Below are 26,458 nucleotides of genomic sequence, written 5' to 3' on the forward strand. Positions count from 1 at the left end.
TGAGGAGAGAACACAGTCTAAATGTCTAGGTTCTACAGAATTTTCATGCTTTAATTACTCCTGTACGAACCCCTGGGCTATCCCCTTCCTGCTGACTTCTGGACTTCTTCTGTCCAATGCTCACAGAGCTCTCTGCTCTTACCAGAAATTACTGGCATCACAAATGGTGAATTAGGAAACAAGCTAGAAGACAGAATAACTAGCAATACAAGTGCTCGCCTCCTTTTCTCTCCTTTCCACAGAGCCTTTTCTCTAGCAAGGATCCCACAGATCTTTCTGAACTAGAAACCACCGTTGCTCCAGCTGTAACTGCTTAACAGCCCACACCCACAACAATGCTACACAGCTGCAGAGTTATCACTGCTCATGGTTTTATTTAATGGCTTTTCTTAATGCACCAGCTCCTGGAGTCTTGTGATTTAACAACGAAAGCTGAAATTCTCAAATAAAGTCACTTTAACCCTCCTAGCTGTGGAGAAAAAAAATTCAGAGATTTTAAGATCAGTAGGAACCACTGTGATCATCTAGTTTGCCTTCCTGTATAGCACAGGCCATCAGACTTCTCTAAATTAATTCCTGCTTCATGTCCATAGCTGTGATTGAACAAGGCCAGATCTTTTAGAAAAACATCCCTCCTCACTTAAAAATGTTCAGTGATGGAAAATCCACCAGGGTCCTAGGCAAACTGCTCCAACAGTTAAAAGATTTGCACCATATTTCTAGTCTGCATTTGTTCAGCTTCAATTTCCAGTCACTGGATCTTGCCAGACCTCACGCCAACAGATTAAAGAGCCCTGTGATTTTCTGTTCCCCATACAGGTAAATACAGCCTGTCATCAAGTCACCCCGTCGCCTTCTCTTTGTTAAGCTAAGTAGATCGAGTTCCTTCAATGGTTCTTCTGGCTCTTTACTGAACCCTCTCCAAGTTTTCAACATGTTTCTTGAACTATAGACCCCAGAACTGGACACAGACTTCCAGTGCCAGTCACATCAGGTAACCCTCCTACTCCAGATCCCCCTGTTTATACATCCCTTTTTGGCCACAAACTCGTACTAGGCGCTCACATTCAGCTGATTATCCACCACAACCCTCAAGTCTTTTTCAGAGTCATTGCTTCCCAGGACAGAATCTCCCGTCCTGTAAGCATGGCCAACCGTCTTTGTTCCTAGATGTATAGATTTATATTTGGCTGTATTACAAGGTATATGGTTAGCTTGTGCCCAGCTTACGAAGCAATCCAAATCGCTCTGTACCAGTGTCCTGCCCCCTGCATTATTCACCGCTCCTCCAAGCTTTGTATCATCCATAAACGTCAGCAGGGATGACTATGTTTTCTTCCAGGGCACTGACAACGTTAAACAGCCTAGGGCCAGGAACCGCCCCCTGAGAAACGCAGCTGCTTGAAGACAATTTCCCATTTACAGTCACATTTTAAGACCTTTCAGTCAGCTAGTTTTTAATGTGCCATGTTGATTTTTTATTGTTGTTCTTTCTTAATCAAAATGTGCAGTGCCAAAGTACATGCCCTACAGAAGTCTATTACTGTGACACTATTACCTTTATCAACCAAACTTCTAATCTCGTCCAGAAATGAGATCTAATTAGACGCCTATTTTCCATAAACCCAGGCTGATTGGCATTAATTTTTAATTCTTTGTTAATTGAGTTCCCTCTCAGCTTGAGTTTGATGTCAGGCTGACAGGCCTAGAATCACCTGGGTCATTCCCTTTACTCTTTTTAAAATACTGGAGTAGTAGCTTTCTTCCAGGCCTCTGGAACTTCCTCAGTGTTCCAACACTCGTTAAGAAACAACATTAATGGTCAGAGAATTACTTGGCCAACTCTTTTAAAACTCCTGGATGCAAGTTATCCAGACCTGCTGATAAACAGCAGCTCCTAACGTTGGGCAGCTTTCAAACATCCTCAGTTACTCTGGGAATAGTAAGTATTTCTTCATCATCATATCATTCTGGCTCTTCTGCAAATACACAACAGAAATAGTTATTGAACCTCTACTGAGTACTCTACCTCTTCTGCATTATTATTGACGATTCTACCATTTCCATCTAATAATGGACTAATACCATTGTTAGGGTTTACTCAAATTTTAAGGCGAGCAAGGACCATCATGATCTGGTCTGACCTGTTGCACACAGCAGGCCACAGAACCTCATCCACCCACTGCTGTAATAGACCCCTAACCTCTCGCTGAGTTACTGATAAAACCCCTTCTTATTGCCCTCAACTCTGCCATAGAGTTCTCCTGGTATTCTTTTGCTTCTTGTATCAATTTTCCACAATTTCTAGCTTTTAATATCATCACTATCAGCTTCCTTTTTTTCCATTTCTAATTTATGTATTTTTTAAAAAAATATTATAGCTGTTTTCACCTCCTCTCTAACCCAGGCTTCTTTGTTTTTAAACCAGTGCAGCCTTTTCTCTCAGTTGTGGCTCTGTGGGCATCCTGTAAAATGCTCCTACAAAGTTCCTAATTATCATTAACAATTTCCGGATTAAGTTCTTCGTCCTAGCTGATCTGGCTCAATTGTTTTCAGCTTTGTAAAACTGGCCCTGAAATCTGGAAACATGACCCCATAGGTTCAAAAACCAAAAAGCAAATAAAATAAGTGGGGTTCGTATTAAGTCTCATGTTTTTTGGGCTCTGAATCAGGGTTTTTGACTGCATGGGAATGCCAATACTGCAATAGTTTGGGACAAGAAGTGAAGCAGCAGCTGTATTCTCCTGGTTCAATCCACACTGCCTCCCTGCCCCATATACTTTTAACCTGCAGTTCACACCCTTTCAAGGTCCTTATCTTGTACTGCCTTTGGTGGAAAGTTTGACAGGGAAGCTGCAAAGCTACAGGTTGAAACCCACTCTATGGAAGAGCCTATGCACACCTTAAACAGAGCTGTGCATGCTCTCTCCACTAGGACACATTCCCCTACTGAATAACTCTGAGTGTAGCTCTGGTGGGAGACAGACAGGCACACGGGGCAAAAGCATCTTCCTTCTTTATTTTAAAACACACACATCTGCCAGCCAGTCTGATCCTCTGCCTCATTTTGTTACTGTTTTGGGGATTTCACATGTAGTCACCTTCCCAGGGCTGGCTCCAGGAACCAGCGCAGCAAGCAGGTGCTTGGGGTGGCCTACAGAAAGGGGCAGCACGTCCAGCTCTTCGGCAGCGGGTCCCTCAGTTCCTCTCGGAGGGAAGGACCTACCACCGAATTGCTGCCGAAGACCGAAGTGCCGGTGGTAGAGCTGAAGTGCCGCCAATTGCAGCTTTTTTTTTTTTTTTGCTGCTGCTTGGGGAGGCAAAAATGCTGGAGCTGGCCCTGCCTCTTCCCCTCCAAAATGCTATTTCCTGCAAATTAAAATAAGTGTAAACTGCCAGAATCCTCCAACAGACCCCAAGATGACGGCACATTCAGAGCCGCGTTCAGAGCTCTGTACAGGGCGGCATAACCTTTTAAAACCCAGCTCTTACGCCCTCCACAGCAAACTAACGCACAGCATCCTTCAGAAGGTAGTGAAATGCAAAATCCCGCCCCCTCACTCACCCCATGGGAGTAATGAGACACACACCCCCAGCCTGCTAGAAGAGGTGCGCAGGCTCTGCTGGGCCAGGCGTGAAATCCAATCATGCTAAACCAGTGTTTACTGTAAAAGGCGGTGTTTTATGTTAGCAGTCAAACCCCTTTGTTCCTTGGCAGGCTTTGGTAAACAAACGGCACTTGTTATCTCATCTTTCTAATAAGCACCTGCGAAAAAAATAAAACATAACTCAGCAAAGCACTTGATGTGCTGGGAACAGGTGGGTTTATTCCACAAACATTTGATGCAGTTTGTTCAAAGCAAGGACATGGAGCATCACACTCGGACTTCTCTGCCGCGTCAATGCTTGCAACTATTCATGTGTTTTAGTTTCTGCCAGTTCACCTGTCCTCCACCCCTTCCACCCAGCAGCACATGCAGCAGAACCTGCTAGCCACAAACCTGACAAGACTTCGCACTTATCTAGCGCTTCACATCTTCAAAACACTTTGCACACCATTAACTCATTAACCCACATAGCACGTCTGAGAGGGGAGCCTTTAATATCCTCATTTTACAGACTGGGGCCGACAGCTAAATGAGTTGCCCAAAGGATCTTCACCTATTCGATCTCTTGGCTCCCAGTTCAGTGATCAGGCCAGCCTTCTTTCCCCTCCAGGCTCGGGAGCTGAAAGTCCTACAGCGTGTTTCAAATGCATCATGGTAAAAGTTGCAATTGCAGCTGCAGATCAATCTCTGCGCCGAGCAGAGAGGCCATGGTGATTAAAAATAGGACATGATCAGAGGTTCTACCAGGTTGGAAAGAAAGAAGGTGAGTTTTCATTTAATTAAAAAAAAAATCAAAGCTGTGAACCACTGTAAGTGCTCACACTTTGAAAAAGCCTATTTATCATTAACATTCTCCATGTCAGGGGAGCTATGGGCCCCATTCTGTCCTTGGAGGTGCATGTGGGCGCAACATGACCTGTGGCTAACAATACAGCAGGTTCCCCAGGTAGCAATCTATGCCGCTTCTTTTAGCGGTCAGCATCTTACCAAACTGGAAGCCCTTACATTTGAATACAGCTAATTTGCTCAGCAGCAAAAAGTGACCTGGCAAAGGTGCCCATTTGGTTAATTCATAATCAATATTTTCCATGGTGCTGCTTTAATTTTAGACAGCAGTGTGTAAATTAAAAAATATTTATCAGCCAATAAAAGGAGCAATTCAAACAGGCACAGTAATTACTCCCCTAGAATGGCACTACGTCTCCAGCAATCTGAGGAGCCTCTCCCCACATGGGGCTGGTCACGGCTGGATTTTATACATGAAACATGTAGCATAGAAGACAAAAAAACCAGAATGGACCCCCCTACATCCCCCCAACCCTTCCTATATGTAACTAATTTGGAGTGCACAATCTGCTGCCGCTGATGAAAATGACCTTTCTGACCAATGTCACCCAGACGTTCACCTCCCATGCATTAACATTGCAAATGGGAATTACTAGCTAAGACATCAGCTGTCACAGCCACCACAAATAAGCTGATCAAGAAAAGCGCTAGTGGAACAAATCCTGGCAGAAACAGGTTCATTAATTCCCTCACTCTACTTCTCTTTTAAGTCATCGTTCCCTAAAACACCCACCCTAAGATCCCCATGTCCACTTTGAACCCACGTCCTTCGCCTGTCTTCCTTCGGGGCTGGAGGTTCTGCTCTTTGGGCTGATGCCAGGACAGCAAGAGCTCCAACGCTGGGGGTTCTTTGCTTCATACCATGGGCAGGAATAACAAAGACTTTAGAAGTGGCATCAAAAGCTGAGCTAAGGACTTCAGAAGGCAGACTGAAAACCTGGGCCTGATAAGCAACTGAAATCCTTTAGCAGCTATACAAAGGAAGTTGTGTCAGAAACAGGCATGCACTGAAATGTCTGAACAGTCTTAACACAGGCACTACCTCTCTGTGTACAGCCCTGTTGTCAGCACAGAGTGCTCTGCCTCCAGCCCCCAGCCTGCACCCAGCCCTGGCATGAAGCAGCCATCAAAAGAAAGACAGAGACAAGACCACGACGGGGCGGGTGGGGTGTGGGGGTGGGAACAAAATGTGCTCTGTTGAGAAAACGTTGGCTGTGAAAGATGTGGCTTCGTGGAGCGGCCAAACAGTCTCTCAAAGCCAAACGCCTGTCGCAGCTCTACCTGCTGCTGTGCACACGCAGCAGGGCCCAGACACCCGCGCAGAGGCTCACTCCAGGGCTGCAGCCCCGCTGGAGACAAACAAACCTCTGAGGCCCCAGAGCGGCAATTGCATCTAGTGAGCCGAAATGGAGGCCAGCGGACAAGCAGGTGGGAACTCTTCTTTGCTCTCCCCAGCAGGAACCTCTGTGCAAAGGTTAAAGTCACCTTGAAAGCGAGGTAAATGCCCCAGCTACAGGATGAAGCCCAGGCTGACGCAGGCAGCTCGAATCCCAAACAGAGTCGGACTGCATGGGCAAAGAGGCAGCCTCCTTTCCCGGGCTGCCGGAGCTGTCCTGTGATCAGCTCCACCTGAAGCTGCTGTGACATATTACATGAACAGCAACACCTGGGCGAGGGCAGGGAGAATTAAGGCTCCTGTTGAGACAGGAGTCGTACGGACCACTCCTCGGATCCGGAGCCACCAGAGCAGCATGTGCAGGACTCCTCAGCGGTGTCCCGAATGGTCCATTCAGAGCCGAGGGCATGCGCCAATCCAGGGAGGTGCTGGACGCAGAGAACTGAGTGCATGATGCTCGCCCCGGCAAGCCAGCCGCATGCAGAGCCCAGAGGAAGGACGCAGTTGGGCTCCTCATTTAGCTTTATTCCTCGTAACGTATTATAGCAGGGCTGCGATTCGTCTCCTCTCAGCACGGAGATGCCAATTCTCACCGACCGGCCCCTTGCTGATCAAGCCCACCAATGCCCAAGCGTCCTGGAAGGAATAACGTACCATCAGTGCACACCCCCGGTCTGCGCAGGAACCAGTGACGGGGGAGAAACCAGCCCAGTGCCCGGACACTCTCTGCACTGCAATACACACCGCAGCTTCACACGTGACCTATAAAGTCCTAACAGTCTGGGGCCAGGTTTGCAAAGATCTTCAGGTACCCAACGATGCAGATAGGTACCTAGTGGCATTTTCAAAAGCATCGTAGGCCTCTAGTGCTGTTCTGCATCTTTAAGCATCTAAAGACATTTGATAAATGGTCTAAGATACCAAAGACCAGATTATCCATCATAGCAAGTTTGCCTCAGTGCCTCTTTCCTCAGGTTGGCCGCTCTCCTGCACCCAGAGGCCACAGTATTTGGAGAGCGACAACTGTAAATTCCCCCTTCTCAAACCTGTTGCTTGACTTATTACCTTCACAGTCACCCACTCCTGATGGAAGCTAGTGTCCAGGCTATGGCCACAGATCCTCAGAAACCACACAACTCAAGAGAGTCAATCAGAGCAACCAACCAAGAGTTACCTCCAAATGGGGTGAGCAGGGATGATACCGGCAAAGGATGACTTGTGCTCCCTAAAATGCTGATGGTAGGCAGACGCCTCTCCTCTGAGTCACTTGCTGCAGGAAGTTGTGTTGGGGACTCGGCAAACCTTGCTCTCTCCTTTGCATTAGTGCTGGACGAGGGCCCTTGCAGCACAGTGAAGGAGGTATGTGTTGATAGCATTACTGTCTTTCTGACCACTGAAAGCTGCCTGACGTGCTGTCTTGGAACAGAGGTGTTGGCCCCAATGTCCTGGCCCAGCTCCAGTTTGGAAATTGCATTTAGTCTCTTCTAAAATTACCCAGGTAGCCTCAATAGGATGTGGGAGCCTCTACTTCTTGCTGGCTTTTGTGATCTGTTTACTAAGTAATGGTCTGAGACCACAAGCTCATTTTACACAGCCCACGAGACAGCCATCAGATACTAACAACATGCAATCCTTATTGACCTGGGCCGGAATTGAACTGGCAACCTAGAAATAGGAGGCTCTGGTACCATTTACCAGCCTCCCGAGCTGTCCAGCCCCGCCACTTGCTACAGTTCAGGCGTCCCTGAGAATCTATTTTTAATTATTTTTTTAAATAGAAAGCGAGCGCCTGGCTCAGGAAGCGCTCCATAACGTTGAGCTAAACATTGATCCCAACCAATTACAGACGTGCATTTCCTGCTCACACCACCGCAGATGCACTAACAACCAGGCCTAGCAGCAGATGCACTGGCGTCTAACGGAAGGCACATATCAAGTGACATTTAATTAAATATAAGCCACTGCTACATCACTGCAGAGAGCAGGAGAAGACCAGGGGCTGGCCAAGCTGAGAGGGGTATTATTTGATTTATAATTTAAATAAAGCTCAGAATTCCTGTAACACAAGGAGAGTAAAATCAAAGGGGCCCAGCCTGCTGAAGTTAATTGGAGGTGATATTTTCCGAGGATGCCTCCTTTAGCAGAGCATCCCTGCTCCTCTGCAAGAAGGCCAGGAAAGGGAGAAGGGGTCTGGGGGAGGATAGGGAAGGCCAAGGCATTGGCTCACTGTGCTGGATCCCTCCCTTCCCTGCTGTTGGCCCAAAAGCTGGGTGTCCATGAAGGACCTTTTCCTCTGCTGAAAGCAAACAGCCTCCCTCCTCCTCGCTCACTCAGGGAACTGAGCTTGAAACCACAACACCAAGGGCCTGGCCGAGTGGCTCAATAAATCTGACAGGAGACACACTTAGAGATGGCAATAAGTGGCCCTGTGGGTACAGAGGGAGGCCAAGACGGGCGGGCAACAGCCTAACGCGCTGGCTTTAAGAGCTATTATTGGTTTAAAGTCTAGCTGGAGAACGCTGCCTGCAGCAGCTGCGTCCCGGGCAAAATCCCACAAGGCTGAAAGATGCCCCACAGTGCTCTGGGGCATGCATAACAGCCCTGTTGGGGAGCCCTAGCACTGAAGAAGCTGTAATGAAAAGCATCTCTTCACACAGCAGAGATGGGCTGTGCTGTGCTGTGCTGTCCCCTCAAGGGTACCTTGCCTTCCCCTGTCTGAGAGCCAAGTGCCCAAAAGTTTCCAGAAGCACAGGGCTGGAACGTGGGTCTGCTCTGTACAGCCAAGGCACGCCTTAGAACTGATTGTAGCGAGGGTCCAAGTCTGCATAGGGACAGCACATGGAGGGCAGGGGATATTGGTCAGAGTTAAACTGCAAACAGCAACATCTTCCTGCCTTGGGAAGACAAGGCCTAGAATGACCCACCGGGCATGGGTCTCTGCCGGAAGAGGCACACTGGAGCTGTTCGCCAACGAATTCCATATTGTCCTGGGGGGGACAACGAAATGAACGTGGGCGAGTGGAAAGCTCTTCTCATCTTCAGAAAGGGAGAAACTCCAGCCACAGACGAGAGCCTTATTTACAGCTCAGTGAAGTTTGTGATTCCTGGTGGAACGAAGACTTTAGACCTGTGGCACCAGGCCTTGAAGCCCCTAGGCTGGGGAATTCTAAGGAGCAGACGATAGAGCTGTGTAAAAAGAGGAAACGTGGCCCAGTGGACAGGACTCTGGACTAGGGTTCTATTCCTGGCTCTGCTGGGTGACCTTCGCTGAGCGTGCCCTCTTTCTGCAGCCTGCTGGCTCTTGGGGGCAGGGACTGCCTCTCACCATGCGTTTGTACAGCACCCAGCCCAGTGTGGCCCAGATACTGGTCAGGGCCAGTAGGTGCTACTGTAACACAAACAGAAATAGCAGGTGGGCATTTTGGAAGGCTTCCATGAAGGAGATTCACGGGTAACTCAAGCTTCATGTTTCTCTGGCTATCTTGGGCGTGGGAACAAAGGGAGTCTAGGCAAATGGGGCCCAGGTGCCCTGGTAACCTCCAACGTGTCTGGGTAGTAATGGTACAAGAGGTTTCAGAACTTGTTGGACTGTTTGTTTTTCCAGAATCTCTGGGTGACTTTTCCAAGATTGAGAAAGACGGTTTGGCCTCCCGGTAGCAGCCTTGGTGCAGTGGTGAGTCAAACTGTCCAGTCAGGACTTGGGATGGCAAAATAGAGCCCAGACGCCTTCAGCCAGCCAGCAGCCTTCCCCGCTACAGGCCCTGCCCTGCACCTGGCACGTGCTGGGGCCCCTCATCCAGCTCTGGCTCTCTCCTGAAGAGGTGGAGGAGGCGGCATTGCTGGCTCTTAGAGATTCAGATGAGAAGCAGGCCAAAGGCCCAGGAAGTTCCATGAAGGATCTTGCAGCAGATGTGGCATGGGTCTGGAGAAGGCACTCTTCTCTCCTCTGTAGGAAAGGAAGCTCCTGACTGGAGAAGCCCTGCTCTGTTCCCTAGCCCCAGTGTCTCCGGCTTCACCTCAGCCCAACCCTTATCTCAACATTAGGAAACACTCGCTCTAGTAAGACCCTGCATGAGGTCTGGGCAGATTTACACCCAACATCACCAGTAGCACACAGCTCTGAGCTCTCCGCCACCCCATCCTCACCAGCACCCACCACAGGCTGAGGGGCAGTCGAAGCCACTGCACTGGTCCGGGGCCAAAGGGCTCACCTCCACACACGGCAGCACTTCTGAGGTACCGCATTTCAGAGCACCCCCCTCACTGCCCTCCCATACCAACTAAGCAACTCTCAGAGCCTGTGTGCACAGGTCACTTTCCAGATGCCATGGGGAAAAGGTATAAAGGGAGAAAAAGCAATTAACCAGCAAGAGAGAGGGGAAGGGAAAACCTAGGGTGGGGCCACACCTGGGTCCAGAAACGTCAGCGACACACGCAGCTCCCGGCGCAGGCGGAGACATTAGTCAGCTCACCTTTTACGTGAAATTAATACAAAAATTAATCAGAGGCGCAGGCAGGATAATAGGATTTCACAGTGGTGCCAGGCCAGGCGGCCACCGTGCCGCGCGCCAGACTCATTTAATATCGACAGAAACAGTGCCAGAGGACAGAAATAAGACCCATAAAGATAATTACTGAGATACTCAGGAGCAAATTAAGCAATCAGAGGCACTTCTAAATTGTGGCTCGTTGGAAGAGAATGCTATTTTTTTCGATTACCTAAGCAGGCGTTTAGCAGGAGGCTCATGTGCCCCCACACCGCATGGGACTCGGGCTTGCCTTTCATTCTGCTTCGCAGGGCTGATGGCAGCTTCCCCTCCCCGTTTGCCACAGGTGTAATAAATAAAGAGTGGAAAATTATATTCAAAAACAGATGCCTGGCCCTGGATGTCACCTGCAATTTAATCTGAAATAGCAGGAGGCCTAGAGAAAAAGAGGCATGCTGCATCTTCCCATAACGAGCGGAAACATACCGTCAGCTAAACTTTGATTAAGGTGACCTGGCTGGCGGGCGGAGGCAGCAAGTGTATTGTGGGGGAGTGGGCTAGCAGGAGACTCTTGCCGAGAGAGGACAGAGCAGCTCCAAAGTGGCATAAAGCGAATCAGTGGCCAGTGGATCTCTTCTTACCCGCCCCTCGGACTTGGGGGGGCACTAGGAGGAAGGAAGAGGAGAACTCGGCTCAATAAAGACAGCGGCAGTGAGAGAAAGGGACAAGCAAGGCCTCTCCCACAAAAAAATGCTATAAGCAAAGAAACAAACAGGTACGCCTGGCATGGCTGGCCCAGGATAGGGGAGGGTGTGAAGAGCCTCCCCCCATGCAGTTATCAGGCACAAACACTGTCCCTGCACTGCCTGCTCCCTCTGAGCACTCTGGGGCACCAGCCACTACACAGGCCTTGCTCCCCAGTATCGGCCAGCAGAGCATGCGGCATCCTCTGTCTGGGCTGCTGCAGGCAGCACCCAACGCCTCCCAGATTTCCCCCAGAGAGGCCAGAGCTGCACGTGCACATGGCCGAGTGACTCAGCGGCAGAAGCGAGCCTGAGTGCCTGGAGAGCGCTGGGATACTCGCATCTGGGGACGGCAACGTAAGCTGCTGCTGCTCCTTTGCTTACACCGGGCATCACGCCGACGGTTATCAGCCCGGTAAGAAATGCCATAAATAATTAAAAACGAAACCATGGCTGTCAAAAGAAGCACAAAACGGTCCCTCCCCCATTGAATTTGTAAAATCAAGTTGGTTGCCTTTGAGCAAATCAGCCAGGATCAGCTGCATGGCAACTCATTGCTGTCTAGACCTTCAGGGGCCAGAGCTACTGGTCCCAACTGGCAGCGGGGCCAAGAACTGGATGTGCATGGAGGCTGCACACCACTCTCTCCCTTCCGCACACAGGGGACACCTGCACCTGTGCTGCGTCTGTTCTACAGGGAGAAGGGCAGGACCCCTTGGCGCCATCACTCCAGGGTCTTCTCACACCTGCTCTGCACATGCTCATCTGAGGCTTAGGCTAATAGGGAATCAGGCCCAATCCCAGCCCTGGGGGCCAGGCAAGGTCCCATTCAGCTGTGATGTGGATCGGAAGTTGGGCAGCCAGCCACTGCACTTATTCACCTGATCCCTCCCTCTCTCCGACACGAACGCCTAGCTTGCGCTGTTATTCCACTTGCCACTCAGCGCACTAGCAGCAGGGTTTCAGATACGTGGGTCACCCCACCACAGGACTTCACTTAATCCATGACACATGGTAACATCTCACACTGGACTGGCTGCACAAAGGCCTAGTAACTCCCCCACTTCCAAAGCTCCTTGGTAATTTAGATGCATTTCAGACAAGGACGCCTGTCCCAGCCTCAACATCCACAAGGCAGAACACAGGAAGAACCCAGCCCTTGCTTGTGAACCTGCCAGCACTCAAAGTAGATTGTGCGCTAATTGATCCACTGAAGGGGCTCGGAATTCCTTGCGCCCCCTCTGTCCCAAATGGGAGGAGGAGGAAGGTGATGGTCTTTCCAAAAGCTTTCCTCCTCCATTTACTGAGTGCAGCATTAGGCAGGCTGGTGGGTGTTTCCCAGGATCAGCCTCTATGGTTCAGAATCCCTCGCAAATGACAGCTTGCAGACGCGCCTGTTGCCAATTAATATTGGAGAATGACAAGCCATCCTCACCCCCCCCCCAGCCCACCCCCAGCCCTGGTTCCCAAGGCAGTCGGGGAAGGGAACCTCTGAAGCCCTGCGCACACGTTCCCTGAGCCCGGCTCAGAAGAAATGTAGCTTGGTATCCAGGCGTGACCGAATAGCAATAGTTTTACAACAACAACACTCAATTGCCTTCTGGACGCTAACAAGAAAAAGACTTGAGCGACGCTGTAAGTTCTGAGCAAGCGTCTACATGCACAGACACACGCTCGGTTCGCTCCGCACACTGAGCCAGCAGTGGCCTGCAAGCCAGAGCCCTGCGAGAGAGGAGAGGGGGCGGCAACCTTCCCGTTCTGGCACAGGGAGCAGTGGGGAGAGCCCCTGGTGTCCTTCTCCACTGAGTCTAGTGGAACCTCTAGGAGGATTCTTCCCCTGGGGCACAAGAGGAACTCAGTCCTGGTCTATGTTAGGCGGGGGGGGCGACCTAAGATACACAACTTCAGCTGAAGTCGGCGTCTCTTAGGTGGACTTACCCGGCCGTGAGGACGGCGACGAGTCGACCGCTGCTGCTCCCCCGTCGACTCCGCTTCCGCCTCTCGCAAGCTGGAGTCCCGGAGTCGACGGGGAGCGTGATCGGGGATCGATCTATTCGCGTCTAGACGAGATGCAATAAATTGATCCCCGACAGATGGATCTCTTCCCGCCGATCCAGCACGTGGTGAAGACCGGCCCTCAGAGACCCACATGGACTGAAAGGAAAGGTGCCCTCAGAAACACAAACAAGTTTGTAGATTTTTAAGGCCACATGGGCCCACTGCATCATCTAGCCTTAACATGGATGCCCCCCTGAACTAATTCTTCCTTCAAGTTCAATAGCTGTGGTTGAACTTGACTATCTTTTAGGGGAAAAAAAAAAATCTGATCACTTCAGACCCCACCCACCTCTACTTAACAAGGCAAACTCAGCAGAGTGGTTTGGTTGTGCTGGGGTGCACAGGTGGGGAAAATACGTCTCCAGGAAAATACAGATCATTAACCAAATACCTTGGGGTTGTCACACGCTAAAAAGTGGAGCTTTAGTAGCTGATTTGTCTTCAGCCTGGAACGCTTACAAATCCAACCGAGACGAGTAGAAAAAATATCCACTCCCCTCTTTAAAATACACATTCATCACTTGAGAATCTTAATGTGTCTTTCCCAGCCGGAGAGGTCAAACCCGCCTGCCTAAAGCAGGCTCATTAAATATACATTTAATCATGGTTTGGATTGAGAGACAAAGGCTGCTCGAGACAGGTGCTTTACTGGCGTGACCTTTTGGATCCCATTTTAATGTAACTAGTTTACAGCTTATCTGAAAGGCCAGCTCGTCAGGAACAGCAGAGCTACAGCAAAACTGGGAAAAGTAATTATAGGAAAGGGAGGGGGAAGGGTGGGTTAGAGAGATTTTAAGGAGGCTTCAGAGCAGGTGTTTGCCACAGCACTTTGGAGACATTGCTGCAAAATTTTCTGAAGTGCGACTTATCAGCAAAAGCAACTCAATTTAATTCGCTTATTGTGTCTCCTTCCTTTCCCCCCTCCCCTTTCCTGATTTCCCTGTTCTTCATCTTTCCTGTTAATCATCAGTTAAAGAAACGTCATTTTCAATGAGACAAGAAGCATCAAAGCAGCAAGTAGGCAAATGCTTCCTATCAGGGAGGAAGGGAACTGGACACGGGCTGCCTTCCGTCTCCCATAGCAGGAGAGGCACATAGCAGAGAGGGGCCTCAGGGCTACCCCACTCCATGGGACAGGACGCTTGGAAAAGACAGCTCAAGGGACAACCAAGCACAAAGCCTGACAGAGCCAAGGGAGGTTTGAAGGTCAACGAATAACTTAATGCCAGGAAATGAACTGGAGAGATCAGTGCAAGAAGCATATGCATATGCCGTCTCTCTGGCAAGTCCCAACAGGCACTTACACTTCCGCGGTTCCAGGGTCTTGTTTGGACATGCAAGGTGCTGGGCTGGTGGGTTCTGGGTTCTCTGGAGACAGGCCAACATGGTCCAAGCGTTGGAGAGCGCTGCTGGAGTCACGACTGGAGACCCTCACGCTGCAGACAGACAGAAAGGGAAGGCGTCAATAAGCACACAGGATCGGCCGTGGCAGCTGAGCGTCACACGGCCTCTCTCTTCCCCTCACGCACACAGCACGTGGCTGGGAAAGCTGGCCTGTGAGTTAGAGAGCGTGTGATGGGCGGGTGACACTGGGTCTATGTGCATTAAAAGTAAAGTTTGTCATAAGCCCAGTCATAGACGCCGACTCAGTGGGTGCTCTGGGGCTGGAGTACCCATGGAGAAAAATTGATGGGTGCAGCCAAGCTCCCTGCCCACGTCACCTCCACTTCCTCCCCTGAGCATGCCACATCCCCGCTTCTCCTCCCAGCGCTTGCTGCCGCAAAACAGCTGTTTCACGCCGTAACAAGCTGTGGGAGGGAGGGGGAGGAGCAGGAATACAAGGCACTCAGGGGAGGAGGTGGGGCCGGTGCAGGGATTTGGGAAAGAAGTGCAATAGGGGTAGGGAGGGGGTGGAGTTGGGGGAGGAACTTTGGGGCAGGGGTGTAGTGGGGGCACGGCCAGGGGTCAAGTACTCACCAGTGCCAGGAGAAGTTGGCACCTATGAGCCCAGTGACCACAACTGGATTAAACATTGCCTGTTCACGTTGGATGGGAGACGACCTTTCTTACACACCACAGAAATTTCATCTCGTTCTATGTTTTCTTCAACAGAAAATCAAAACCTGAACAATTTGTAGTTTAAGACTGAAAAATTTTATTTTTCATACCCCCGTTGCTTCAAAATCCTCTCTACCCCCCAAAAAATGTTTGCTTTGTTCCCACTGTTTCCGCAGGTGACATCCCCTCAGCAGGGCAGGACAAGACACAGCCACATGACTTTCACACTTGTGCAGTTTAAGACCAGCTTACAGCGGGGCATTTGCAATGGCAGCTCCAGAAGGCTCTGCAGGTTACTGAGGTCCAGGGTTCCTAGGCAGTCTTCACTGCAAACCAGGTGTGATTTTACTTCGAGATATCTAGAGCGAGGTAACTATCTACATACAAAGCCCTAGTGGAGACAAAGCTCTGCAGTTTTTATCTTGATGTAGCTAGGTAAGCGTGGTGGGGGTGGGGGGCATCGTGTTGACCTTGGCTAGCTATATGGAGGTAAAAGTTACCTGCGCAGTGCCTGCGCTAGGTCTTTACAGCCTGGTAGTTATTCCGAGCAAACTACCTAGATGTTAGCACACGCCTCCTTTGCAGTGACACCCGAGGCCTGGGGCTGGCGGGACAGGACTGTGTGTTCGCAGTTCCTTTAACTGCGTGCTGCCTTAGGACAGACTTTGGGCAAACAGACCAAACCCCATCAGCGAGGGATGTCCCCGTCTGCTGTGAGACACACTGACATCACATAGAGTGGGCAAAGGGCAACGTGTGCGCACCCCAGCTCGCTGGCTAATGCCTCTAAGATGTCCTGTCCATTAATTATCCAGCTTCCTGAGCTGATTCAGCATGGCTGTCTCCAGGAGCCACGGTCACACGTGGCAGTGAAGTTACCAGCGTCTAGCTATTACAACCGTGCTCTCCACCCAGAAAGGCAGCGAGAGCTCCTGTCCCGAAGAACTTGCTATCCCACATGAAGGGCAAAGGGAGTGGAGCGACACACAAAGATTCTGACCTATAAATCAACGAGCCGCTCCCACCTGCCCCTCAGTCTAACCATGATTAGTACGCCCGTATCCCCAGATAGCCTGGCCAGAGCAGATCCCGAGGAGGGATCCCAAAGAGAAGTGGGTTTCAGTTCCTAGTCTGCCTCTGCGGATGCAGCCTGCATACCCAGACTAGCCCACTGCCATCCCTGCAACGTGCCGATGCCAATGTCAGACAGCGGGAGACAGGCCGCTTGATTGTTCACTGGAATGATGGACACCATCTCCTCACAGTAAATCATAAAGCATTCGATTACTTCCCCCGAAAGCTGGCCATTAAGATCCCAGTCTAGATCAAACCCTCCATTTCAAGTGGATATTGGGAAAAGCCCCTATTAAAAACCATTCGAGTCCCAGCGTCTGCCACGAGAGCTCTGGCTGGCCTCGAAATCTAGTTGACTAGAGTCAGAGGGGTCAGGTCAAAGTCATCCCCAACAACGGAGCTACAGTAATTGTAGATCCCCTTCAGGAGCCTAGATGGAAGGCATAAATTAAAACTAATTTCTCTCAATGTACTCTCACTGCCTCGAGTGACTCCTGGACCGAGCTTTCCTTCACAGACGGGGTAAGGAGAGGTTGACTCGAGGAATAAGAAAAGCAGGCTGCAGTCTTTGTCCTTCAGAGCCAGAAGTTCTGATCCATTGCTCTTGCTGGCTGAAAATTACTGGCGGCTGGGTGTCACAGCCGATACATCACATGGCCCAGCGCTTTGTCATGGAAAGTCTGCCCCATCTCAGCTATTCCAAACAGAGAGGGGACCGTTCTTACCGTCCCAACCCAGACCTCGGTGGGCAGGGAGCACCACTTGTCAGGGCAAAGGGGCAGGCAGGGCTACAGGGAAGAGGACTCAACCGGCTTTAAACGCATTGGGTTATTTTGTATATTGTGCACTTACACAACCCTGGAGAAGATCACCACTTTCCTCTCCAAAAGGGGGCAGTGATGTGTGTGCAAATTCCCCCCACCCATATGCAATATCTTTTTCACAAGAGTCAGGGAGTGCATGCTTTCTGTTTTCCCAGTTTCACTCTCACCCTTCTAAGAATGAATCTCATTCATGGCATTTCAGCCTGGGTATTTCCTCTTTACACAGAGCAGAACAAGGATCCAGAACCAGGACCTGAACCGGCTTCCTCCGCAGGTCAGCACAGAATACCAGCTGGTCAGCGCAAGCTCTCCCAGCCCGCTGCTCCAGAGCCTCATTCAGACAGCATCCAAAGCTCGCAGCTGCTGTATAGACAAATACCATCTACACCCGATGCACTTGAGAAGTAACTTGTAATAAAGTAAAATTAACAACAACCCCCCCTTCCCCTCCGCTGGTTTCCAGCGCCTCCCACCCACAAAAGTCACAGTGCTGCACAAGCAGTAGCTGACCCTCCTCAGTGCTAGGGTTGCCAGGTGCCTGGTTTTTGACCTGCCCCATCGAAAATGGACCCTGGCAGCTCCGGTCAGCACCACTGGCCAAGCTGTTAAAAGTCTGGTCAGTGGTGCAGCGGGGCTAAGGCAGGCTCCCTGCGTGCCTTGGCTTTGCGCAGCTCTCGGACATGCCAGCCACTTCCAGGAGCCGCCTGAGGTAAGTGCCACCTGGACCCTGCACCCCTCAACCCCCATCTGTGCCTCAGCCTCCTGACCCAGCCATGAGCCCCCTCCCACACTCCAAACCCCCTGCCCCAATTCTGAGCCCCCGCCAGCACCTCAAACCCCTCATTCCCAGTCCCACTCCAGAGTCTGCACTCCTAGCCGGAGCCCTCCCCTTTGCCGGAGCCCCCTCCTGTACCTGAACCCCTTATTTCTGGCCCCACCCTGGAGCCTGCACCCCCAGCTGGAGCCCTCACACCCTCTTGCACCCTAATCGCCTGCCCCAGACCTGAGCCTCTTTCCACACCCGAACCCCTCATCCCTGGCTCCAGCCCAGAGCCCGCAAGCCCAGCCAGAGCCCTCACCCCCTCTTGCACCCCAATCCCCTGCCCCAGACTGGTGAAAATGAGCGAGTTCGGGGGGGATGGAGCGAGTGGGCGCAGGATCTCGGAGAAGGGGCAGGGCAAGGGTGTTTGGTTTTCTGCAATCAAAGTTGGCAACCCTTCCCAGTGCTCTCCTCTCCCCCCGCCACCCCATGGCCAGTACAAACTGTTTCTTCACTGCATTCTCATAGCTTTGCCCAAGCTAGTTTAATGGCAAGTTCCTCCATCCTCCTTTTCCATACAGATCAGAGCATGCAAAGGACTCCAGGATATATCCTGCACAGAACCTTCTACCCGCTCAGTGCTTAGACCTGAGCCCTGCTCCGGGAGACCTGCCAGCTGGACAAGCACAGAGTACAAACCCACTCTGCTCCCACGCACAGCACATACATAGGACCTGCAGACGGAGGGCTCCGCCGGTGCCGCTAGAGGAAATCTGCTCCATTGCCCAAGATCCTGTTAGCGGACATGATGTGCAATTTCTGAACATCTGGGGTGTTGGTTCCCTGCAATGCAAGCCACAGCCAGCGGGCCAGGTTCCAAGCTCAGATCCTGGATTCCCAGGTCTCACTAGCACCTGTGGAAAATCAGGGCCCACATTTTTGAAGCTGGGCACCCAAAAATAGAAACATCCCAAACTAAAATGGCAGTTTTGAGAACTTAACCCATGCACACCCATATGTGAGGGTGTGCACGGGAGCTGTGCAAGATCCACGGGGGTGGGTGTGCCTGTGGGGAGCAGGGCAGCAGAGTCAGACTAGGACTTTTCTCGGCTGCAAAAAAGCCTTTTGTTTAAGAAGCAGAGTCATCCGGGCTGGGGTTTGACATGACACAGAGGGCACCGCTCATTCAGATACAACGCTATCACAAGCTTCTCAGCTCTCCCCCAGCTCAGGACGTAGCAGCCAAAGAGCTGATTTCTCTTCGCAGCCTGGATCCATGATTGCGTTCAGCTGCTGGGAATGAAGTTAGCCACAGTGAGAGTGAAGCTCAGTGAAGTATTCCAGGCACAGCCTGACCCACTGAGTTGCCTGAGAGCCAGGGGAAAGAAATGCTTGACAACCTGGCAGATCTCCGCTACCTAACAGAACAGGCAGGAGCAAATTAGGGCAGATCGCAGGTTGTTCTCATTTTCACAGCATTTGTTCCCATTATTTCATCTTCAGCTCTTGGATTCTGCTGCAGCATGAGGAATAGACCGAACACACTGGAGTTACATACATGCCACATACATGTTATTTGTATTGCACACGTCCTGCTATCCACGCTTGTCCATACACATAGCCTGCATAATTACAGGCTGTCCGATTCAGTGGGCCTGGCCCTGTGTCCTGCCACATCACAGCACAGTCAGGCCAACGTCCTGTTATGACAGCAACACCTCAGGCCATGGCTCTGGTACCGTGACCTGGCTGCATGCACATCATGCCATGCACGACTGGCCTGCAGGCCGGACGTGCCAGCGACAGTGCACTTGCTTACGTGATGCACTTTTCTCAAGGACACAGAGCGAAGCTCAGGGGATTGGAGCCTTTAAATGGTGGGTCACTGCTCCCAGGGCAGATTGGACTGGCAGTGCCAGAAATGCAGTGCCCTTTGATGGCTGCTCAAAGGCCGATGTGAAATGAGCTGCAGGGTCTGCTTCCCAGCAGACAGCTACTGACGTGCCTTGGACCATCACCACAGCTGACCCCTTGGCAGGTGGCATCAGTGGAAATGGCCAGGAACAAATGGCCCAGACAGACTCAATTCCCCATTCCCCCAAGGGCTGGAGCTGAGACCTATCTGGGAAGGCAGCGTGCAGTGACACTTGCCTGGAGATGCTCGAAGGACCCCCTGAGCAGGCTGCACTCACCAAACTCAGTCCCGAGTAATAACTAATTAACAACACCCCTGAACTGCCCGTGAGGGTTTTTCCAACCTGCCAGTTTTATTCCAGGGGCATCTGCTCACGAGCAGAGAACGGACTCAACATGGAGGGTGCCCTGGATGAACAGGAGCCGGCTGACCCAGGAAATGGCTCTTAAATACCTGCTATTGTACATCGATGTCTCCTAGGTCACTGCTGGAGCTGCCTGCTCCAATGGGGCTCCCGGGCCAGCTAGGCAAGCCCCAATCAGCCTCCTGGCGAGGGAAGCACCCATCCAGCTGGGATATAAAGGGCAGACCTTCCTCTGCTGGGACCAGACCTGTGGATCACCTCTGTCCATGCAGTTCCTGCTGCACCACCGAGATCCCTCCTCCCACTCCCCGCTCCCCATGTAGACACTTTCCCTCTCACGGAGGCTGAAGCTGGAATATCTGCTCAATCTGCTTTGACTGCAGTGCACTGCTTAATGGTTGTGTTGGAGCAATTATAGAAATATCTTTTCTGAGTATAATGGACAGACGTTCTTGGAAGTCGCTTGCTTTTGTCTCTGAACTGAAATGATCTTGGACACACGTGGATTGCTCGCTCCCTGTCTCCCCCCACTGCTCCCAGGAGCTCTCTTCCCCTGTGGGAAGGCAGGTTGCAGATAGGACTGATGATAGAGTGGGAACTTGTTCTCGGGGACACGTGCCCTCAGATTCGTCCTTCAGAACTGGCCCCACCTCTGAAACCAGGCAGCGACATGGGGAAAGGAAACCGCCACCTGTTACCGGTGTCACTGATGCAAAACCTTCAAGTGCAGCCGTGCTCTGGCTTACGCCCAGCTAATCCAGCCAGCTCTGGCTTCCCTCAGAGACAGTCCCAGACTGCCCAGGCCGAGGTGCTGGTTGGCTACACCCACAGGCTGGGAAGGGATGCTCAGCACTGCTGCCCCTGGGTCCCACTGGTGCACAGAGGACAGCATTGTTCTGCCAGCTGCTTGGTCAGCCTGGCCTTAGCAAGGCCGAACAGGATGCCTTAGACTGAAGCTCATCACAAACAAGCTTGGTGCCTCCCAGAAGTGCCAGAGATGCCTGGGAGCTAAGGACACAAAACTGGCATGCAAGGAAACCGGCTGCCAAAATCCCACGTTCCCAGCCTTCTTTCAACCTGCTACCAAGGCCACCCAGGGGGCAAGTAGGGCAATTTGTCCCAGGCCCTGGGCCCCAGAGGGGCCCCCACGAGAATATAGTATTCTATAGTATTGCAACTTTTTTTTTATGGAGGGGGCCCCCCAAATTGCTTTGCCCCAGGCCCCCTGAATCCTCTGGGCGGCCCTGCCTGCTACCTCTCCAGGTGGGAAAACACACTGCCCCTCTTCAGCAGCAGCAGGATGGAGGCAAATTGGAGCAGTGGGGGGATTGCTACTGACCCTAACAGAGACCACAGAAAAACAGGATCAAGCCCTAACCCCAGCCAGGTTGCCAGCCCAAATGCAGCTCACGGGACAGAAGCCCCCTCCCTGCTCTAAGCATGGCGCAGGCTAGTTAAAGCCGGAACTAGCTTCCATTTACTGCATGACCCTCCGGAGCCCCCCAGACCTCCCCACGCTGCTGCATACAACAGGCATAACACCTCCCATGTGCTCCCCGGCCTCGCTAACGCTGGCTTGGTAAGGGCTCCTAGTGTGGCACCATAACCAGCCGCAGGACAATCCAAAAGCCCCCCATCAGCCTTTGATCAGCACTGAGTAACGTCGCCAGCGCGGGGAGAAGTTCCTCTGTGCCGGCTCCCCACGTGTCCCCAGGGATGTCAGCCCGGGGCTTTCCCTGCACCTAACTGCCCTCGCGAGCCTGCAGTCCCAAAAGTGAGACGTCTTCATAAAGGAGGGGGCAATAAACAGGATCTCTCCCTACGGAGAAAGGTGACCCGCAAGGTGGGACCTTCCAGCGATGATGGATGAGGAGCTCAGCAGCAGCGACTCTCCTCTGTTGCTATTTATGCATAATGCAGTGCTCGTCATTATGAGCCTCCGGGCTCACCCCACTGCCAGCTCCGGGGCCCGGAGGGAAAGCCCATCCCGCAGGTGCTGCAGAAAGCCCAGCAGGTTGGTTAGAGTGAGCCAGTATTTCAGAGATGGCATCGATGTGCCTTTGAGAACAGCCCTCCAAGACTCCAGCCAATCTTAGCTGTCTCCCTCCCCCAAAACTGTTTGGGCTGAAAAGTTCAGCAAACATGATACTCTTTTTCAGAGACAGGTTGGGGCGGGGGGATGGGAAGAAGTTATTTCATGCTGAACAGGTGTCTGGAAAACCCAGACTGGGCTGTTTGCTACTAATAATGAAGTATTCATGAGTAAAAGCCTTTTCACGACTTTCTTAAGATACTAATTTCACAACAAGCGCCTTGTTACCACGCAATTATTTCAATCTTGTATTTTGCTGAGATTCCATCCGTCCTAGCCTCTCTTTAAATGAAAGACAATCATGTAACCACCTTTCATTATTCACTATTTTCCTTTCAGCAAAGGTACCCTGAAAGAATGATTTCCTCTGAAAGGGACTTTTATTCAGTTTCAAAACCAATTTTCTCCTATTACTGTCTTAAAAAAAAAAAAAGTGTTTTTATTTCGTACATTACGTATCCCTTGTTAATGCAGCTCACAGTAAAAAGCAGCAGTATCCATTTTCTGGCTTTGATTTCTGGTAATTTTAAAATATGCCATTACAATCAGGCAGAAATTATACAGTTTGAAAAGAGAATGAAGTGCTTCTTATTCAGAGACTGAATGCACTTGACTGTTTGCTAGCTCGCATATCTCCGCCGGGACTGGGGGTTCATTACACAGCCCTGCGAGGAGCGAGGTTTCAGATTGCTCACTCGCGCACAAACCGCACCACCACCCTCCGAAGTTTGGTAAAAGCCAGGAGGACGATCGATCAAAGCAGGCACTGAAGTAATAGCTCCCTGCTAACTCCCATGAGCATCCCAGTAAGCCCCAGCCCCAAGGAGTTACCCCAGGAAGGATCCTGCTTTGTCGGTCAAGGAAAGAGCCTGACCTTTGCGACAGGCTGACCCTTTTCAGTGGGAACCAGAAGGGAGAGCTATCTCAGGGCAGCAGGAGAAACCCCCAACAGTAAGTGTTGTGCATGCGTGTAGGTGAGCAGAGGTTAAGGGGAGGTAGAACAGACAGGTACTGAAGGAAAAGCATGAAGTGGATTAGAACAGTCCTAGCCATCCAGCATGAGAACTCGATGCAGGCAGAGGGCTCTGAGCTGCAACACTCACTGTGTGACTGTGCAAGGACCCTAGGCCGAGATCATGGCAGGCCACACTCACCCTCCTCCCTCCTGAAGACCGGCCCCATCTCCCCATCTTTGAAACATTCACAGCGCCTCCAGCCTGAGCGCACGCGCTGCAGGCCCAGCCCAGGTACCATCCTGGCCCACGCGCACGCCCGGCTTGCAGACACTCATTGGCAAAGGCTCCTGGTGCAGGCGCCTATCCGACGCTGCGCCACACAGTGCAGGGGGTGACGCGGCTGTGGGAGTGTGGGGTTTGCTGCAGAGATGGGCAGAGCGAAGCGACTGCCCCTTCAGGGACGGATGGGCAGAAGGGACGGACACACAGAGCCAGGGTAAAGAGGAAGGCACTGAGCCTGTCTGGTTTAGTGTAGGTGTCCAGCTGACCTGGGTCTGGCCCATGCTGTCTGACGGCTAACCCTAACTGCAAACCCCACCTAGCCACATTCCACTGAGCCTCCAGGGCTGCCGCATAGTAGCCACCAGGGCTGCTGCATAGTAGCCACCATCTGGCTGATTAGCAAAAGCATATCCCCTCCTCCCCCACACAAAAGAGCTCTCTCTTCTTTGCTGGCCTGGTGTCACCTCGGAAAGCCACCTGCAATTCTCTGCTTGTCCTTCCCCCACAATTCACCAAGGGAGCCAGTTGGGGTCGGGGAGCTGGCTCCCTTTCTCCCCACGCACCCAGCGCTTGCACCTTTGCAAAGGCGGCCCGAGCACAGTTGCTCTTGGAGACTCCCTTCTGATTAGGGATCATGTCTCAGGCCTTGGCTACACTGGGGCTTTACAGCATTGCACCTTGCTCGCTCAGGGATGTGAAAAACACACACCCGAGCGCTGCAAGATACAGTGCTGTAAAACGCCAGAGTAAACAGTGCAGCAGTGCTGCAAGTTAATCCCCAGGAGGAGGTGGAGTACGTGCAGCGCTGGGAGAGCTCTCTCCCAGCGCTGGCGCCGTGACCACACTTGCACTTCAAAGCGCTGCCGCGGCAGCGCTTTGAAGTTTCAAGTGTAGCCATACCTTCAGTGGCAGGCTCTTGGTGCTCCAGGGTTGAGAGGCGAAGTTGGCAGAGGGGAGCTGGCTGGCACTGAAGCAAGGCCCACTGCAACGCAGGAGAAATGGCAAAAAATGCTGCCAGATGCACAAAGAAAACAAAGGACAAAAGCAGAGGAAAGAGCCATCAGTGACGCTCCTTGTAACAAAATGTGACCTCATGGAATACCACGGGAAGCTCAAGGCTTTGACTCAGATCTTTGAGGCACTCAACAGATTGGACTCAAGACACCTAAAAGCTACCTAAAGCTTTAGGCCAAAGCCAGAAGGAAAACACTGCTCCTCAGGCCGAATGCAGCCACTCACCACAAGGGTACAGTTCGTCTGGGCAGGAGCCAGAGCTTTCTCAGGAGCTGGCCTGAGACCGAGCCAAATGCCTGCAGATCTAAGCATCAGCACAACCCTCCCCACCTTCCACTCCAAGTGCAAGTGGCACTTCTTCTGCCTGGCTGGGCTAATACGGACACCGAGGCCAACGTACATCCAACATGAAATCACATGGCAACTCCTACACTTGGGAGAGGGAAGGAGAGGACCAACCACACGTGACCGATGCTGGTCACATGATTTAATGCCCGACTGGAAGGCGCTTGGATGCTGCAGTGATATGGGCAAGAGAAGAACCTGGACAGAGCAGAATGTTCTTGCTGGACGCTGTCCCTTTAGGAGAATGGGTCAAGGGGGAGGCCTGACGGCAATGTTACCCTGAGGTGTGCACATCGGCATATGGGAAGCAGTGGATAGTCACAACTACGTCACATTAACATGCGCAGGAGCTACAACAAGTAAAAGAAGGACAAGTGAAGCAGCCCTAAAGTTTTTAAGTAATAACAATGCTTTACATTTCTATTGGCCCTTGCATCTCAAAGCACTTTACAAGCAAAAATAATTTCACCCATTGGTGGAATGCAGCCACCTCTGGGGTGGAACACAGTAGCTGTTTCACAGCAGCACTGCACATAGTTGAAATCAGGAAATGAGGAAGAATAGTCTCTCCAAGTGAAACTGCCAGGTGGGAATTTAAGGAGGCCAAAATGTAATGATGGAGATTTGGGCAGGACACCTGGACTGATACCCTGCCTCTGGTGAAGCAGACACATGATCATAAATAACTGAGTGGATCAGAGACTGGGTTTCATGTCTCATCTGAGTGGGAGCACAGTCGCTGTAGGGTATCACGTCCAGAGGGACCACCATGCAACACAGAGCTACCAGTACTGGCTGGAGCAGCTCCCAGGATTCTCCTGGAAAGACTGCCAACAAAGCATCCCTGCTCTCCATGGGGTCCTGGCCCATGTGCGGATAATGCTGACCGCCCATTCTGCTGCAGCACATGGGACTGAGACGAGACACTTGCTGTTCTTCCCTGGGACCTACAGGAAGCAGCTGATACTTCTGTAATTAGCTGCAAGCAGGCAGCATTCTCCCTGCAGGCTCCCAGTCCAGGGGACCAGCGCTGTCTGAGAGCAAACCTCAGATAGGGCATCCCTTGGGCCTACTCAGAAGCACCGTAACTAATGATTAAGGAACTTTCCAGGCCAGGATGCAATAGCAACCTCTCCCCTGGAAACTTGCAAGGTCTACCGCTAAATCCCTCCAGGCTGGGACTGCAGCATCTGAACTCCACTGTGTGCTACCCGCCTGCTAGCGCTGCCATCACCACCACCCCCGCAGCCGGCAACGTGCCACCCTAGACCTCAAAGGGCCAAAGCAACCTGGCTGTACAACAACGGTGGCAGCTCAGGCACAGCTGGTGCAGCAGCGTGACAGGGCCTGGGAAGACAAAGAAGCCACATGCCAGACTAAATAAAGCCACCGATTAATTCAGATCACAATTTTGCCCCAGTCACCCAGTGTCACACAGCTCTTAGCAGAGACAATTTTTTAGACAGCTAAGCTAAGCTTCGCCCCATATTAATGGGCACGTTTAATAACGTCTGAGGTTCCCAGCTCGAGATGCTCATCCCCAAGTGCTAATGATTCCACCAGCTCCTCTGTCCTTAAGTGTCTTTGTCTCATCACCCTTTAACCCTTCCCAGCCCAGCAGTACTTGCGGCTCAGG

At 51.6% G+C, this 26,458-nt stretch overlaps 2 protein-coding genes across 7 annotated transcripts in view; one reads left to right on the plus strand and one right to left on the minus strand.

Moving 5' to 3' along the window:
- Window positions 1-26,458, minus strand: part of FAM222A (family with sequence similarity 222 member A) — an 87,451-nt gene that overhangs the window by 39,882 nt on the left and 21,111 nt on the right. For both annotated transcript variants that reach the window (XM_032805436.1, XM_032805435.1), the window contains one exon: window positions 14,443-14,574. In XM_032805436.1, coding sequence (XP_032661327.1) covers window positions 14,443-14,524 — 82 coding nt within the window. In that variant the 5' untranslated portion in view covers window positions 14,525-14,574. The remainder of the gene's footprint in view (window positions 1-14,442; window positions 14,575-26,458) is intronic.
- Window positions 20,744-26,458, plus strand: part of KCTD10 (potassium channel tetramerization domain containing 10) — a 399,500-nt gene continuing 393,785 nt past the window's right edge. For all 5 annotated transcript variants that reach the window (XR_012654701.1, XR_004377158.2, XM_032805429.2 and 2 more), the window contains exon 1: window positions 20,744-20,748. The gene's annotated coding sequence lies outside the window, so the exon portion shown is untranslated. The remainder of the gene's footprint in view (window positions 20,749-26,458) is intronic.

This window comes from Chelonoidis abingdonii, chromosome 22 (assembly GCF_003597395.2).
Source record: "Chelonoidis abingdonii isolate Lonesome George chromosome 22, CheloAbing_2.0, whole genome shotgun sequence".
Classification (NCBI taxonomy): domain Eukaryota; kingdom Metazoa; phylum Chordata; order Testudines; family Testudinidae; genus Chelonoidis; species Chelonoidis abingdonii.